The 18,131-nt window shown below is 47.5% G+C and overlaps 1 protein-coding gene and 1 long non-coding RNA gene across 4 annotated transcripts in view; both read left to right on the forward strand.

Annotated features, from left to right (window-relative positions):
• The first annotated feature begins 10,353 nt into the window (after nt 1-10,353).
• Nucleotides 10,354-14,990, forward strand: LOC145721124 (uncharacterized). The gene is made up of 3 exons (XR_014144589.1): nt 10,354-10,959; nt 11,096-11,376; nt 13,912-14,990. It is a non-coding gene; the product is annotated as an uncharacterized LOC145721124 (long non-coding RNA).
• Nucleotides 14,991-16,141: 1,151 nt separating this feature from the next.
• Nucleotides 16,142-18,131, forward strand: part of AHCYL1 (adenosylhomocysteinase like 1) — a 39,561-nt gene continuing 37,571 nt past the window's right edge. The window contains exon 1 of one of the 3 annotated variants that reach the window (XM_081815617.1): nt 16,142-16,519. In XM_081815617.1, the coding sequence (XP_081671743.1) occupies nt 16,400-16,519 (120 nt within the window). In that variant the 5' untranslated portion in view covers nt 16,142-16,399. Of the gene's footprint in view, nt 16,520-16,886; nt 16,909-18,131 lie in introns of those variants that run through there. The other 2 variants (XM_081815619.1, XM_081815618.1) reach the window with 2 other exon arrangements.

Genomic DNA, 18,131 nt, shown 5'->3' on the forward strand with positions numbered 1-18,131 from the left:
GCCCAGGAACACAGCCTCACTAAAAGCCTGAGACCTAATCATCAGACTACAGAATGCTTCCCCTCCCCGCATACCTGACCACCTCACCACTAAAGGCCTATTTCCCAGAGTTCCTTTTACCCAGTACATCATGGCAGGCTTTCAATAACCAAAACACACACAAAAAAAACACAAAACAAACAAACAAACAAAAACTCTGCAAGGCATACTAAAAGGCGAAAACCACAGTTTGAAGAGGCAGAGCAAGCATCAGAACCAGATTCAGATATGGCAGGGGTGTCCTATTATCAGCCTGGGAATTAAAAACAACTACGATTAATACGCTAACGGCTCCAATGGAAAAAGTACACAACATGCAAGAACAGATGGGTAATGTAAACAGAGAGATGGAGAGTCTTAGAAAGAATCAAAAAGACATGCTAGAGATAAAACAACAACACCACCACCACAGTAACAGAAATAAAGAATGCCTTTGATGGGCTCATTAATAGACTGAGACAGCTGAGGAAAGAATCTCTGAGCTAGAGGATACGTCAATGGAAATTTCCAAGACTAAAAATCAAAGAGGAGGGGCACCTGGGTGGCTCAGCCGTTAAGCGTCTGCCTTTGGCTCAGGTCATGATCCCAGGGCCCTGGGATCGAGTCCCACATCGGGCTCCCTGCGCCGCGGGGAGCGTGCTTCTCCCTCTCCCGCTCCCCCTGCTTGTGTTCCCTCTCTCGCTGTGTCTCTCTCTGTCAAATAAATAAATAAAATCTTTAAAAAAAATAAATAAATATAATATAGATCATATATATAAATAAATATGATTACAAGTAAAGGAATGGGGAAAGATACACAATGCCAATCCTAACCAAAAAAGAGTGAGTGTAGCTTCTTTCACTCAGCATAATATCTTTGGCAGTCATCAAAGTTGTTTTATATATTAATAGTTTATTCCTTTTTAATCCATTGTATAGATGAACCACAGTTTTTTTTTCTCCATTAACTTATTGAAGGATATTTGGATGATTTCAGGTTTTGGCAATTATGAATAGAGCTGCTATAAATATTCCTGTGCAGGTTTTTGTGTAAACATAAACTTTCATTTCTCTAGGATAACTGCGCATGTGCGCAACTACTGGGTCGTAAGGTAATTTGGGTTTCATTTTATAAGAATTTATCCAATTGTTTCCCAGTGTGGCTGTACCCTTTTTCATTCCTACCAGCAATGTATTGGAACCATGTTCCAATGCATGACAGCATCTCATCAGCACTTGGTATTGTCAGGGGTTTTATTTTAGCCATTCTAACATGTGTACTGCTATCTCATTACGTTTTTTTTTTTTTCTCAGATTTTATTTATTTATTTGAGAGAGAGAGAGAGCGCGCATGTGCATGAGCAGGGGATGGGGCAGAGGGAGAGGGAGAAGCAGACTCCCCGCTGAGCAGGGAGCCAGCCTAACGAAGGGGCTAAGGAGGCTCAGGGCTCTGGGCTCCATCCCAGGACCCTGGGATCATGACCTGAGCTGAAGGCAGGCGCTTAACTGATGGAGCCACCCAGGCGCCCCTCAAAGTTTTTAATAATGAAGTCCATTATATTTGTATTTTTCTTTTATGGATCACTGTTTTCTTGTCAAGTCTCAGAATTCTTTGCCTAACCCCCAGGTCATGAAGATTCTCCTGTTTTCTTCTGAAAGTTTTTTGTTTTGTTTTTTTAAGATTTTATTTATTTATTTATTTGACAGAGAGCGAGAGAGAGAACACAAGCAGGGGGAGCGGGAGAAGGAGAAGCAGGCTTCCTGCTGAGCAAGGAACCTGATATAGGGCTTCATCCCAGGACCCTGGGATCACGACCTGAGCCAAGGCAGATGTTTAACTGACTGAGCCACCCAGGCACCCCAAGGAGTTTTTAATGATAGCATAATACATATTAACGACAGAAAATGTAAACAATATAGACAGGCAAAAATGAAGCAACATCCTCTTTCTTTTTCCCAGCCCAAATCCTGCTCCCTTAAAATAGCCAGAAGAAGAGTTTTACTTATTCTTCCAATACACTTCACTTCTCTATAGATATACATCAGCTCAAAAAAACCTCATAGGATCATCTCGCAGCCACTTTTAGGCATTGCTCTCTTAACCTAACAATACAGATTCACCTCAGTCTTTTTAGAGGCATTGTCGTTGTAGAACTCCAGCACCATGCAGTCCACAGCACAGTTTAAGGAATTTCATCAGCCGCTCAGATGCATGGACAGCAGATTATATTTTGTGAATTGCAGTAGTTTATGCATCTTACAGATGCAGAGTATTTTAGGGTCTATTATCCTAAGGGGGATTTGAAAACAAAATTAAGAACAACTGTAGCACAAGCTCCATTGTATGAGGCCCTCTTCCCTGGAGAATATTTAACCCCACGCCAGCGCTTCAGAGTTCTCTGGTCTTAGTCCCAGGGGTGCTGTGGCTTCTGAATTCTCAAAGTAGAATGCTTGATTTCTATTGCTGTTGCAAATTCTTTTCTTTCTTCTTTCCTCTTCTGAAAGTTTTATAGTTTGATGTTTTACATTGAAAATTACATGGATTAAACATCCATTCTGAGTTAATTTTTGTACATGGCATGAGGTTTGTTTTTCTGCTTATGGATCTCCAACTGTTTCAGCACAATTTGTTGGTAAAAAAAAAAAAACTGTCCTTTTCTGCGCTGGATTGCCTTTGTGCCTTTGTGAGATATCAATTAGCCATATTTGTGTGTATCTGTTTCTAGATTCTCTATTTTGTTTCACTGACGTATGTGTCTCTCCTGTTTTGATTAATATAGCTTTGTAGCAAGTCTTAAAATCAGGTGATGTGATTCTCCCAGCTTTGTTCTTCTTTTGCAAAATGTTTTAGTTCCTTTGCCTTTCTGTATAAATTTTAGAAACTGCTTGTCTATATCTACCAAAAATCTGCTGAGGTTTTGATAGGAACTGAGTTAAATTTATTGATCAAGTTGGAGAGAATCAAATCTATACCCTATTGAGTCTTCCAGTCCCTGAACATGGCATGATTTTCTATTTTATTAGGTCCTCTTTGATTTCTTTCATTAGTCTTTTATACTTTTAAGCATATAGATCCTGTATATGTTTTAGGAGATTTGTATCTAAATTTTTGATTTTCTTAGCTATTGAAAGTGATACTGGTTTTTTGAATTTTGGTTTCCAATTTTTATTGCTAGTATATAGATATAGGATGTGTGGACCTTACCTTTTGCAATATTGCTAAACTCAGTGCTAGGTGATGTTTTGTGTGTGTCTATGAATTCTTTGGGGTTATCTGTGAACAGAGACAGTTTTATTTCTTTCTTCCAATCCATATGACTTTTATTTCTTTTTTCTAAAATCATAAATAGGTGTGAATTTTGTCAGGTGCTTTTTATGCATCAATTGCTGTAATCATGTTTTGTTTTTTTTTAAATGCTAAATGTGGGAATTACACTGCTTGGCTTTCAGATAATTTCAGATAATGAGTAATCCCTGCACTCCTTGGATAAAGCCTATTTGGGCATGGTGTGTTATTCCCTTTTTATATAGTGATGGATCTGATTTTCTAATAATCTGTTGAGGATTTGTATCTATGTTCATGAGAATTATTTGTTTTTAATTTTCTTTTCTTGTGATGTGTTTTTTTGGTTTGGGTATAATGCTATTCTATTTTTTTTTTTTAAAGATTTTATTTATTTATTTGAGAGAGAGAATGAGACAGAGAGAGAGAGAGCATGAGAGGGGGGGAGGATCAGAGGGAGAAGCAGACTCCCTGCTGAGTAGGGAGTCCGATGCGGGACTCGATCCCGGGACTCCAGGATCATGACCTGAGCCGAAGGCAGTCGCTTAACCAACTGAGCCACCCAGGCGCCCTAATGCTATTCTATTAATGGATCAATCCTTTATTTTAAGGAGGATTGAACCTAGGAAATGACAAGGATTCTGCAAACATCCCATAGAACACAATTCCTGGATTCCAAACCAGTGCCATTTGCTGTGCTGTGAATTATATATAATTTCTTGTGTGTTTTGCTCCTGGATCTACTGTTGGCTACAGTGATAACTGACTTCTGTAATCTCAATATCTCATTGCCAATTATTAAAACTGTCTTCTTCCCTGCTGACACATTTTCAGTATTTGATATAACAAATGTTTCCATTTTCCTACAGCTGCACTGTCGACCTGATCTCTTTTTCCCTTCCTTTTTGCAGTTACCCCTGGAACTGCATAAAATCTACCAGCCAGGTAAGCCCAGGCTTCTGTGCGATTCAGAGCTACACGTAGTCCCTGACTTATGTATGGTTCGACTTAAGACCTTTCGGCTTTACGATGGTGCGAAAGCAATATATTCAATAGAAACTGTACTACGAATTTTGAGTTTTGATCTTTTCCATGGCTATCTAGACACCTTCCGATCTTCTCTCAGGATGCTGGGCCCTGGGAGCCAGCCGCAGCTCCCGGTCAGCCAGATGAGCAGGAAGGGTAAACAACCCCTATGTGTACAACCATACAGCTATTCTGTTTCTCACTTTTAGTACAGTATTCAATAAATTACATGTGATCTTTGACACTGTACGATGAAATAGGCTTATGTTAGATGATTCTGCCCAACTCTAGGCTAATGTAAGTGTTCTGAGCATGTTTAAGGTAGGCTCCACTAAGCTATGATATTCAGTGGTTTAGGTGTCTTAAATGCATTTTCAACCTAAAGATATTTTTGACTTATTATGGGTTTATTGAGATAACCCCATCATAAGTGGAAGAAGATCTGTATATTGATTTCCAGAGGGCTTAGGGAATTTCTGCTTCTTTCTCTCCAGAAAGGGACAAATAGTTCAGATAACCCCGGGCCTCTAGGTAGCATGCATTTGGCTGAATAGATTGCCTGTCTGGGGCTCATGATCATTCAGGTGAAGGCCAGCCAGGTCATCAGTGTGAAAGTAGATAAGGGGGGAACTTTCCACCAGGCAGCCCCTCTCCAAGTGATGAAAGGAATAGATGAGAAGTCAGCTACTCATTTGTTTTGTTTAATTTAATTTAATTTTTAAAATTTTATTTATTTATTTATTTGAGAGAAAGAGACAGAGAGGAGCAAGAGCATGAGCTGTCGGGGGTGAGGGGGAGGCAAAGGCAGAGGGAGAAGCAGACTCCCCACTGAGCAGGGAGCCCAACACAGGGCTCCATCCTAGGACACCGGGATCATGACCTGAGCCAAAGGCAGACACTTAACCGGCTGAGCCACCCAGGTGCCCACATTTCGTTTAATTTTTAAAAAACACAATTTTAAATGTTTTCCTAAGTATTAAGTTGATATAGTCTTAATGTGGGGCGATGTCTATAAAATAGAGTGGGAAATTAAATAATAAATACATTATTTATGTATTATACCATTCAGGTAGTGCTTTTATATGCCAGGCACGGCTCTAAGCCTTTTACATATATGAACTCATTTAATTGTGACAAAACCCCCAACAAGGTAGGTATCATTGTAATCTCAATTTTACCAGGTAACTGTCACAAGAGGGGTTGTAGAATAATATGAATAGCCTTATTTATGCAGTAAAAAATCCCATCTATGAAAATACAAAAAATATTATGTGGAGGTGAGGTTCCCCACTCTAAGCCTGGTGTGTGTGCTTCACTTTTGTTGCACATACATTTGTTTGCTTAGATTTCTTTTTACAAGGATACATTACTTTTATATTGAAAATTACATTTTTATTCAAATTGCTCACCAAAAGTAATATGCACTGACTGTCAAATTTTTAGAAAATGAAAACACACACAAATGAGAAAATAGAAATGACCTGTGATCTCACCTCGGAGAGGAAATAAGCATTTTGGTGTTTATCTTTTTAGTTCTTTTTTCTTTGTATAAATAAGTGATTTTACATTTACCAAAAAGTTGGTTCACACTTGAGAGATAACAGAAAATATATATTGGCCTCTGTCGCCCATTCCTGGCTCCTAAAGAGCTCCTAAAACCCTTGTAATTTCCCATATGATCAGAGCCCCAGGAGTATCTCTTGTTCTAGCGAGGTGACTATTGGTGGGCTTCTGAGTGGGGGCTAGTCAATGGAAAGAGCAAACCATGACTTGAAGCTCGGAATCTTCAGGCTCTTCAAGAAGGAATGGCTGAAAATGGAGTTAATGATTGATCATACCTCTGTGAGACTAAGTCCATCAATGCCCACAGGTAAAGGCTCAGAAAGCTTTCAGGTTGACGACCATGTGGAGGTACGGGGAGAGGGGTCACTCCATGTCTCTTCTCACATACCTCACCCTGGGCATCTCTCCCATCTAGGTGTTCATCCTTTATCATATCCTTTATATAAGAAACTGGCAAATATAAGTCAGTGTTTCCCTGACTTCCGTGAGCAGCTCTGGCGAAGTAATCAAACCCAAGGTGGGGTCACTGGAATCTCTGATCTACAGCTGGCTGGTCAGAAACACGAGTGACAGCCTGAGCACGCGACTGGACTGGCGCCTGAAGTGGGGCTGGCGGGGAGGTGTCTGTGTTGTGGGACTGAGCCCTTTACCTGTGGCATCTGATGCTGTCTCCTGATTAGATGGTGTTGGAATGGGGTCGAATTACGGGAACCCCAGCTGGTGTCACAGAGAATTGCTTGCTCTGGGGAAAAACCTCTACACATTTGGAGACCAGAAGTGAGGTGCTCTGTCTAAAAGTAGAGAAGATACACAGGAGAGACACACATTGGGCAGGAGCTGGGTTTTCCCCATTCATAGGTGGAAAACGGAGTCTTTCCATACACAGTGCTGTAATGCTGTTTGAAAATCTGACTTTTTTGGCTAGCCATTTTACGATGAGCATCTGTCCGGGTCATTAAGCCTTCTTGCATGGTATGGCCTTGACCATAGTTTTGGTTGCCTGCAGCTACACTTTTCTTTTGCTATTGGAAATGGGAGAGGGTGATTAATTGAACATTTAAAGTGGTGGGATAATGTGATTGAGAAATCAGCTATATGTGGTTTTCTTGGCTGTGGACTCTTCAGGAAAGAATGTGAAGTATTTTCCCCACATCCTCCCAGGAGGGTAGCCAGACCTTCCAGTCCTGGAGGTCAAAGGGGAATTGGAGCTGGTTTTCCAAGCTGGAGAAGCGAGAGCCTTACCTTCGGGGCCGTTAGTTCTAGTACCTGAGAAGAAGGCATGAGATCACAAGTGTCCACAAGTGGCAGATGTTGAGATCCAGCTGGAACACACCTCCCCTGACCCCGCGCCAACCCCCCCGGCCCCCCGGGTGGTGGAATCTGGTTTGGGATGGCTATGTGGAGGAACCAATAGTCACAGACAGAAAGGACCAGCGTTCAGCATGTAGTACAAGGAGCAGATGTTACTGTGGTCATTTCCCCTGAATAAGGACCAGCTGCCCCAGTTTTACAAGATCAAACCTTTGTTTGTTTGGGCATTTTTGGGTTTCTGTGGGTTTTGTTTTGTTTTGTTTTGTTTTTTGTTAAATCCAATGGGCCAGGGGATGAGGACCTAATAATGATTTTAAACTCACCAACTGTGGATGGGGCTTGTGATCAGATTTAAATAAACCTGGCAAAATGAAAAATACTGGCATTTCTTCTCCATCAAGTGTCATGGAACTATTCGTTTCCTCATTTATGCACGATGATATGAGGCACATTCATGTGACTAAATCTGTGTTCATCCTTGATCGCTGGCTGTTCATTTCAAACATCTCTTGGCCTGGAAAGCGGGGCAAGGTCAGCTGGGCCAGTCAGCTCCATGGATTAAGAGACCAAACTGGGCAAAGACGGACAAGAGTAGGGGAACCTGGTTCCAGTCCTCACTCTGTCGCTACTGTGCTTTATAACGCTGAACAAGTCTCTTTAGCTCTCTGTGCCTCCGTTTTCCGGTCTGGGAAGTTCTGTGGGCCCATAAGTCCTTGCTTCTTGGAGCCCTCAGTCTGTAGGAAGTTAAGACAACTTGCCAGTAAATTAAATGACATATTCATGGAAACCATAAGCAGCTCAGTATCCTCCCATGTACTCTGGTCAAACTAGATTGTGGGCCATGTTCCAGAACATACGCTGAGGTTTACACGTCCGTGGTTTTGCTCTTGCTGTTCTCCTAGAACAAGTGGCCCTCGCTCCTGCCTGTGGAAATCCCACTAGGCCTTTGAAACTCAACCAAAACGACTCTCCACAAGGCCACCCCCCTTGGGAGCCCCCTTCTTTTCTTTTTTCTTTCTTTTTCTTTCTTTCTTTCTTTCTTTCCTTCTCTTTCTATCTTTTCTTTCTTTCTTTCTTTCTTTCTTTCCTTCCTTCCTTCCTTCCTTCCTTCCTTCCTTCCTTCCTTCCTTCCTTCCTTCCTTCTTTCTTTCTTTCTTTCTTTCTTTCTTCCTCTCGCATCTTATGCCTGAGACTACAGTCATCAGGGTACATTTTTCGAGCTCCCTGAGGGCAGGGGCTGGGCCTCACTCCTCTCTGTGGCCCCCACAGGACCCAGCCCAGGATGCTACATGTTATGGTGCAGCCAAATGTTTGTGGAACTAAAATTGGGACCTGGGCCTAGGCTTGGCTCAAGTTTCAGGCTATTTCAGGCCCAGGAATGGGTGGGGCGATGAGGAGAATGCTGGGACTGCGAGATAAAAGGCCTGAGCAGGAATGTGGCCTAGGCTTCACAGCCTGGAAGGGCCTCTCTACCTCCTTCCTCTCCCCGCCACCCAGGCTGGTGCAGGGAAACACTGTGTACTAGGGACTCTTCCATCAGACCCCTGGGGGCCCCTTAGGATCCTAGCCCTGCCCACCCCTTCCCTGGGTCCCTGGGGCGGGGGAGGGGTGGGCCAAGGCCCAAGCAGGTCTGCAGGAAATGGTTGGAGGGGCTGTGGGGAGAGGTTAAGGTCCAAGCTCCTGGTCTCCGCTTGGGCCCCACTGTTGCTTTTGGTCTAAAACGTTGTGTTGACCCTTTGTCCGGGCTCTGTTTGGAGTGTGGAAGTGGCATGAGCTCATGCAAGAGGCCGAGGAGCCTTTCCTCACTGCTGCAGAATGGGACAAATGCTGAGGGTGGGGATGAGGGAGTTTAACTCTTTTCCTGGGGAAGAGTCCAGGCTTGCCATGCCTAAGGTGGAGGCTTCAACCCTCAGATGGCCGCCCACGCAGAACTCCTGCACATGACAGAGCAGAACGGAGGTTTGCGAGATCCAGACAGACGGGTGTGAGGGGCAGCGCTGGGAATCTAAGTCAGCTATAGGAAGGCCCGGGAGGGTGAAATGGTTAAAGGTTTGTTGAAAAACAGGGAGAGTCCCTCCTCCAGGGGCCCAGCTGGCTGCAAAGCCAGGAGCAGAGGCTCCAAGGGTGATGCAATGGGGCCCGCCCTGCACACCAGAGAGGGTGAGAAAGGCGGGCTCCCACCCAGCAGCAGCCTCCACACTGACAGCTGACCATACTCCTCCAGCTCCAACAAGCTAACCTTGGAGCAGGGCCTTTGGGGCAAAGGGGGCAGGATCCCAGCCACCAGAGACTTAGAGGGTTGAAGCTTCTGGCTGTCCCATTGCATCCAGCCCCAGTGTCCTTCCCGTCAAGGCAAATCCCTCTCTGAGCCCCCAACAGCAGATCTAATCAACCTGGCCAACCTCTTGTCTCTCCCAAATCCAAGACCATTTCCAGCCCTAGGGGCAGGTGGCCAGCGGCAGGTGGGAAGCCAAGGCTGATGAGAGGCGGAGACAGGCTATGCAGTCCCTGATCCCGGCAAACTGGTACCTCCGCCTCACCAGCCCACTCTCCATTGTCTTGGGACAGGGTATCTGCCAGGGAGACAGTATTCCAGGAACTTCTAAAACTCCAAGACAGAGCCAGGGGTTGGTAAGTCGATGCAAACTCTGGAAATGGACGGCCGTCCTCCTCCCCACCCTGAGGTCTGGCATGGCAAATGCAGTTTACTTCTCAGAAGGACTTTTCAGGGTGGGGCACATAGAGAGAGGAAGGAAGAGGGCCCTACTCTGAAAAGGTATGGCGGGGGACAGATTTTGTGACCAAGTCCCGCTATTGACTCTAAGCCCCATGAGGACAGGAACAGTGTCTGTCTTGTTGACTGCAGGCGCCCTGGCATCCAGCTCATCCCCTGACAAAAAGCCTGTGCTTAATAAATAACTGACTGGAAGAGACCTGGCCACAGTCTGGTGCCCAAGGCCAGTTTCACAATTTCTGGAGTCTGCTTTTTTGGTAAACTCCTTACCACTAACACACAGTGCGCGTGCGTGTGTGTGTGCGCGCGCACGCACACACACACATACACTCACAGGCACAAGAAAGTACACAAAGTAGCACAAAGAACCATCAAAACAGATTCCTTGAACATTGTTTACAATGACTGGATGCTTGCTCAGCCTTAACTTTTCCGGGCTGCAGCTTTGGAAAACGCAAACTAAAGAAAGATACATCAGGCTCTCTGGTCCAACCCAGGAGAAAGCATTTGAGGAAGTCTGCAGGGGCTCCTGGATACACAGTAGCCAGAGCCCCGGCCAGGCTGCACCAGGGAGATGGCAGCTCCTCATGACTGGGACGGTTCCAGCTGCAATTCTCAAGGAAGTACAGTCCCAGTGTAAGCAAGGACTCAGCACCAGCACTGACAAGCAAGTAGCTACTGCTCTTCATTCTGGGAAGCGGGGCACCGAGAGAATTCCAAATTCTCCACGATAACACCTTCCCATCTCGACTTTTAGCTGGAGCCACATTTTGGTAACTTACATTTGCACAATACTTGTAACTTGTTCAAAGCTCTTTGATACTTATTATTTTATGAGATTGGATCATCACAAGCCCCAGATGGAGAGCTATCCCCCTGTTTTGCATGAAGAATCGGAGGCCCGGAAAGGCCCAGGATTCCAGCAGCCAAGTTGGTGTAGCAGAGTCAAGACTTGAGAGGTCACATCGCCGTCTGTCCAGATGCCCGGCTTCCCTCCACGCCATGCAGCACCCGCCGGCCCCCCGTGAGTTAGCCACCACGAATTCCAAGCCCTGGGCCTCACATCCCCTATGGCCGAAAGGTGCCTTCTCCCCCAGTTTCTATTTATAGCCAGGACAATTGGCCCCACTCTTTACATTTTTGCTCCTTCTCTCTGGCAGGACCTGGGGGCTGTGACCCAACCTTGTCTATTTTGTTTGAAAGCCTATCCCACTCTGACTCCTACTCTGACCCACACTTTATTCAGATGGCACTAAGTTGGAAACAAGGGCCCAGCACGGGGAGCACGACCTAGCTAACTTTTATGGCAAGATGATGGAGTGCTTGGGAAATGCTGACAAGGACAAGCATGTAAGCAATCTCTGTATGTGGTAATGTGTTTTCGAAATATTGTAATCTGATCAAAGCAGAGCACAAAGCGACATGCACCTACTAATCACAGGTATGTAAATGCCAGCTTCTGCAAATGGCCAAGAACCAGAAGTGAACTTAGAGAGATGTGAAGAGATTTTTATCTTCGCAGGTTTTTCTTTCCTATAGTGTTCCAAACAATAATAAATTATAAATATGATTGTCAGAAGCAGAGGAGGAGGCAGAGAAGGAGAAGGCCCCTGGGGGACTGTCCATCTTCTCAAAAGGGCTAGAGTTACAAAGGGAGGGGGAGGACTGGACATGGGGAGTGAAGGAGCTGGGTGGGAGGCGGGAGCTAGGCATGCTTGCAGAGCCAGTCCCCCCGTGCCCCCCTCCCCCGGCCCCGAGATGCAGAGGTGCATCTGGGAGCCTCGCCTCTGGGGGTCCCTCAGGACCAGGAGGGCAGATTAGCAATCTGGAGTCCTGCTTCAGGGATCCCCTACATGTCAATGTTCATGGTGCCTCCCAGAGTTGTGCAACATGGAGGCCCTGGGACAGAAAGAAGATGGGAGGCGATCTGCCGAACGTAGAGCCACTGAGCCTTGCTCCCTTGCTTCTGAGGTCATCCAAGATCTCTTGCAATTTTTCTGCACCTTTCATTTCAGAGGGCTAAAGGGAGGCCTGGCCTACAGACGGTGAAATGCCTCCAGGGCAAGGCCAGCCTTGCTCTGTGGGGTGCCAGCCTGGCAGGGAGCCAGCAGGTATGAAAGGCACCAACCTAGGCTCCCCTGGGACTTGGGAACAGTGCTCTCCACGGACATATCAAACTCGACATGTCTGAAGCTGACTCCTTATCTCAGCAGCCCCTCCACCCAGACTTGCTTCTCCTCCCATGTTCCCTATCCTGGTGGACGTCACCACCACCCGCCCTCAGCTTGTGAGGATCTGCAGGATCTGGCTCCACCTTCAGCTCTCACTCTGCTCCATTTTGCACCCTAGGCCCCACCTGCACTGAAATATTTACAGTGACTATGATACACCAAGTTATTTCATTGCCCTGACTTTTCTCATGCTATCCCTTCCCTACCTTGTCCAGCTGCTTATATGTCAAGAGTCAGCTCAAGGAGCATCTGTCTCTACAAAGCCTATCCTGCTCATCCCCACCCCCCACCCCCCCAGACCCCCCCATCTGTCCCCCAGTAGAGATCAGTACTTCTTTTGTCTCTGTGGCCCCACTATCTAGCGCTGCTCCTGGCACATCTTCAGCATTCGATGTATATTTTATGAATTTATTTATTTATTATATATATATTTTTAAAGATTTTATTTATTTATTTGAGAGAGAGAGAATGAGAGACAGAGAGCACGAGAGGGGGGAGGGTCAGAGGGAGAAGCAGACTTCCTGCCGAGCAGGGAGCCCGATGCGGGACTCGATCCCGGGACTCCAGGATCATGACCTGAGCCGAAGGCAGTGGCTTAACCAACTGAGCCACCCAGGCGCCCCTATTTTATGAATTTAAAAAAATGAATGAATGCGGAGGGTACGTTTTGGGGTAGACAGAAGGGTCAATTTGATTAACCAGACCAAGCCCAGGTGTGATGTGTGATACCCCAGGGCCCGCACATTTCTGGTGAGGGCATCTCCCAATTCATCTCTACCCTCAGGCTACTTCTTTCTAGAGCAGGGTCACTTCTGGCCCCAAGGCTCGTTGGCACCTTCCCTCCGCCACACACAACAGAGGCACCTGTCCTTGGGGCTCTGCTCTTCTCAAACGTGGGCCCCTGGTCATTGTTCTCCTCTGTGTGTGGACTGTGCTGTTCACGGGAGTGAGCCCTGACTCATCCACCTGACTTTACCTCAGAGGTGCCGAGTCAGATAGGTGATAGGTGGGTGGGTGGGCTGAGGACAGGTCATTTCTTGTCATCCATGAGAAGCGACCCCCTTAGCTGGGCCAAGTGGGACTGTCTAGGAGGGAGAGGGGCGGCGTGCAACAGTTCTCACCCATATTATGTCATCACACTCTCTGGTTGGGTGAGTTCTTGGGGCTCTAGCCCACAAAGGTGGGGGCAATAGCATCTACCCTTGTCCTCTGTGGCAGGCTGGTTTCCGGAAAGGCCCTGGGCCCTGGTCCAATGTGAACCACATAGCCCTGCTGCCTTTTCCAGGGCAGGGAGGGAGGACTGTCCCTCCTGCCTTCCAGTCTAAGCACCCAGTTCCCCTAGCTCGGCCTCCCCAGCCTGCCAGTCTCCTTCCTGGCTCAAACTGCAAAGGTACTGCTCTGTCAGGGCCTGGCTCTATTTTCAGCATCCTCAGCAGCAGCAGCGGCCAGTTCTATGAGCGAGGTGTTAGGGAAAACCTGTTACTTTGATCCAGGAGGAGTCAGAGAAAAGGGATCTTCCATCTCCAGGAGTCTCAGTCTGATTGCTAACACGCATGGCAGAACTTGGGCTTGGAGAGACAAAGCTCTCAGACAATGGGAGTTTTAAAGATCAAATCCAAAGGACAGACACATCTACTTTTTTGGTGTTTTTTGTTTTTGTTTCTTTTTTCTTTTTTCTTTTTTTTTGGTTTTTGTTGTTGTTGTTTTTAATAAGCTATCCTAAGTCACATGTTTTCCTATTCTAGGGATGTGGAGTTTTCACCTCTGTTCCAACTGGCTCTGCCTCTGTTCTCTGAGCAGGCACCTCTGATCCCTGGACTCTGACAACAGTTTGGGCAAACCCACAGGATACGAGCTACTTTAGGCTATAGGTCCAAAGACTCCTGGGTGGGCAAGTATGGCTCGTGGCCCCAGCTGAGAGATAAAGAGGAAGGTACCAGTCTGGCACCCTTGTGGATGAATCTGGTATTCTGGTCCTCCTGCTCTCTGTCCCTTGTGGGACAGGAATACAGCTGAGAAGGAAGTTGGGGGCTTGAAAGAGGGGTCAGAGGAGAGAATTCTAACAGTTAGGATGAGGATCTGCAGAAGTATGCTTCCTTTCGGGCACTTTCGAAGCCTGATTTAAACAGATGGCCCCCTGGGGTGGGGTGGTTGGAACATGAGCTTCTCTGACTAAGACTCTAGGGCCCCAGGGGCATGTATTTCACACTCTCCCCAGTCTTGAACACAAAGCAGTGAAAAAGATGTCATTTCAAACCACAGCTTCTTTCTTGAAAGAGTTGAGCCTGTCAAAGACCTGGTGGGCTTCTGGATATAAGGCAGTGGGCTTGGTGAGGCAGGGGGAATTTGAGAAAAGGGCACTGGGAAGACCTGAATTACTCATCACAGTAGAGAGGAATCTGGCTTCCCAGAGTCATTCAAGGAGGAGAGGGGGAGGTGGAAGAATGGGAAGGGAGTAACGGATGGGGTAACTGGGTGACTGGGCATTAAGGAGGACACATATTATAATGAGCCCTGGGTGTTATATACAATTGATGAATCACTGAACTCTACCTCTGAAACGAATAATATACTATATGTTAATTAATTCAATTTAAATAAAATAATATAGGAAGGGAGTAACAGGAGGAAGCACAATAGACAGCAGTGGGCTAGAGGAGCTTTGTGGGGTGGTGTGGCCAGTGAGAAACCCCAGGTGACAGGACAGCCAAAATAACTTTTCAGAACATTTCAGAAATGTGATTTTAAATTGTTTGCTGTGTGATGTAATCTCTCCCCTGTGGCCCACAAACCTTCATTAAAAGTTCTGCTACATGTTACAGCATTATTTTTGCAATTGTTTTGGAATAGGGGTGGGGGCTGTGTTCCATATTTGAATTGACAGCAGGAACTGAAGAAACAGCCAACACCGCTAGAATAGTGAATACAACTTCAGATGTGGCAGAAAACTAGAGCCAGAGGTAACCATGAAAATCTAAGTCCCCCCCCACCCCCCCCAGTAATTCACAGAAATCCTGGGGAGGGCACTGGACTTTCCACAGGACATGGGCATTCAGCCAGTGTCATTTAAATCTCAAAGGACATGCTACCTCAGCTGACATTAGGTTCCAAATAGGCTTTGCCTTTGCAGCTGGACTAAGCCTTGCAAAACAAAATGTATCACACACACCTTTACCATCCAGGGCCTTAGCATAGAGCACATATTGGGGCCAGTAAAAGAATGCCCTGGGTGCCACGGGAGTTGGCAGAGTCTATGCTGGGGATGGGGGTGGGGGAGCAAGAAAACCATTTGGGGCAGGACTTGTCTCTCCCACCCCCAAATCCCTCTCCTTCTCTCCACTCTCTATCCATTAGCCCTATCCCAATGGCCAGATAATATTAGCTCTGCGGCCTGAAGGTCTTGTAAACAAGCAAGACCCAGCGGAGACGGTGGTGGAGGAGGTCACAAAAGGTTGTGCGGAAGCCAAACTGCTCTGAGTCTGTTCTGCTCACCCCATAAGTGTGAGCAGAAGGGGAAGAGGCTCCTGGTCCAAAGGGTCTGGGGCAGTGAATGGGTTGTCTGGGTCCCCGACTATTTCCTGGTACTGACTGTAGAATATGTCGTGTGGGGCTCTGGTCTTTGCTTCCAAACATCCCCCATACGCCCTTCTGAGGCCTTGCGGGGAACCCCACAGCCCAAAGAAACCCTCCCCTCTTCCCGCCAAGTTCCGAGGAGTCCTTGCGGAAACCACGCGCCGCTCACAGGGCTGATGCCGCCACCTGGCGGCGGAAAGTGTCCGGCTCACTCTGGGACCCAGAGAGGCAGGAAGAAGAAGGCGTGGCTTTCGAAGCCCGGTCCAGCGTGGTGACGTCATGACAGGGCGCCCTTTCTCCCCGCCTCTTCCCCTTACCCCGCCCCGCTCGGAGCTGCCAGTACTTGACGTGGCGTCACCGCCCTCTACCCTTACTTTGCGTGCGTGTTTGCGTGCGGCGGAGGTGGCGGCGCGGGCCGGTCGGAGCTCGGCGTTGCTGCTCTTGGTGCTCCTGTCGCCGCCGTCGCTGTCCGGCTGGTCTAGACTGCCGAGCGGACGAGACGCTGGCCACAGCACCTTAGCACCGGACGCAGCTCCGCGCGGGCCCGGCGGGAGGGTGGGCGAACGCGTGTCGGAGGGTGCCGCGCGGGCGGGCGGGCGGGCGCCGGTGAGGGAAAGAGGCGGGGGCGGCGGGTCAGCCGCGGGCCGGGCCGGCCGGGGGATGTCGATGCCTGACGCGATGCCGCTGCCCGGGGTCGGGGAGGAGCTGAAGCAGGCCAAGGAGATTGAGGACGCTGAAAAGTATTCCTTCATGGCCACCGTCACCAAGGCGCCCAAGAAGGTGCGGGGGCTCTGGGTGGCGGCGGGGGCCTGGGATGGGGCCTCGCGGAAGGGGCGCGAGCGAGCCCAGGGCCCGGGCTCCAGCTAGTTCGGGACTTAAGGGGCCAGGTTTGAGGTGGTCCGGGACGACTGAAGTGTGAGGGGTGGCGGGTGAGTGACCCCAGGCCTATCCCGAGCTGGAAAGGCCGCCCCTGACCTCACTTTCCTTTGTCCCTCGGCCCTAGTCCTCCGGGATCTTTCTGAAATCCGAAAGGGCCGGGCCTTTAATTTGCGGCGGAGTTTTCCTGGATGAAGGGCCTTTCGAAGACGGGAGGGGGGGTGGTGAGCCAACTCAGTCGACCCTTGTGACCAGCCCCCGGGGATGGCGCTGTACAGAAAATCTCCCCTCAGGTGAGTGGGTAAATCCGGCAGAGCTGCTTTGGGCAAATCCTTGGGAGCAGTGGCTGGTTTATCCAACAACTGCGTGCTAGCTTGGAGGCCAGAGGAAAAAATACGTGGAGCTAGCTCTTTTATGCAGGTGAAAGCAGCGAGGGCAGTGTGAGATTGAAAAGGAAAGTAAGATTCTCACCTTCTGTGGTCATCCAGTTGCTTCGAGATATGTAAGATATTAACGTTTGGAGGTTGGTGACAGACACTGTCATGGATACAGGTTGATCGTAGTCATGTGAGTAGATCACTTAGCATCCCTTGAGAAAGGAACTTGGGTGGGTTGGAGGGGTGGGTGGTAAGGAAGGATTGCTCATTCTTTACCGCACTTAACTGAGGCAGAACAGTTTAGTCTATTGTGCTGCAGGTTGAGCTCAAAGGACACCCTTCTAATTCTCTTGTCCTGAAAGATTAAATAGCAGCCTTTGGAGATTTTAGTCTAACTAGCTCTCTGAACGATGGAATTGGGATCCCAAGTGCTTTGTGACCATTTGCTGCCAACCACATCTTGACTTTCCACATACCTGGCACCCAGTTAACAGTAGACGGGAGAACCTTTGCAGAGAGGTGACCTTTCTGAAACTGATGAGAAGCTGGGTAAATATTTTCTCCTGTAAAGACAGAGTTTCAAGGCTGTCTCTGCCTGCAGTGTTTGATGGGATGCAGTGCTTGTATAAGCTGAATACATGGTTTGCAGGAATACAGTCCTTGAGGCTTCTACACCTGAATTAGTTATGCTGTCATAGTGGGAGGGATGACTTTGTTTTTAAATGAGATTAATCTACCACTCCAGAAATCAAATGCAGGATTGAAAAGACGGGTTGTCATGGTGCGCTGTAGCTCCCTTTTCCCACAAAATTAAGGAACTTACCGATAGAATGCCTTAAAAAGGTAGTAGAAGATCCTTTGATTCTGTGGAGTCTGATTAACCTTATTATTAGTGCTCTCAGTTCAGTTGACTGCTTTGTTGGGGCAGTAACTGTAATCTGCAGTATTTGGAGACACAGTCACAGTCTTTCTAAGAATGCTTAAGGGTAATACCTACGATGAGTTAGGGGAAAAGCTCTGGTACCCTAATTCCCTGAACTCTTCCTCTCCCCATTAGCCTATCCTCTTTTGTCTAGTTGCTTCAGGGATTAAGCGTCTTTATTCTTACGTGCCTTAATTTTAGTAAGCCCGTATTCTTG

Source organism: Leptonychotes weddellii, chromosome 4 (assembly GCF_054177405.1).
Source record: "Leptonychotes weddellii isolate Sample4059 chromosome 4, ASM5417740v2, whole genome shotgun sequence".
NCBI classification, from domain to species: Eukaryota; Metazoa; Chordata; class Mammalia; order Carnivora; family Phocidae; genus Leptonychotes; species Leptonychotes weddellii.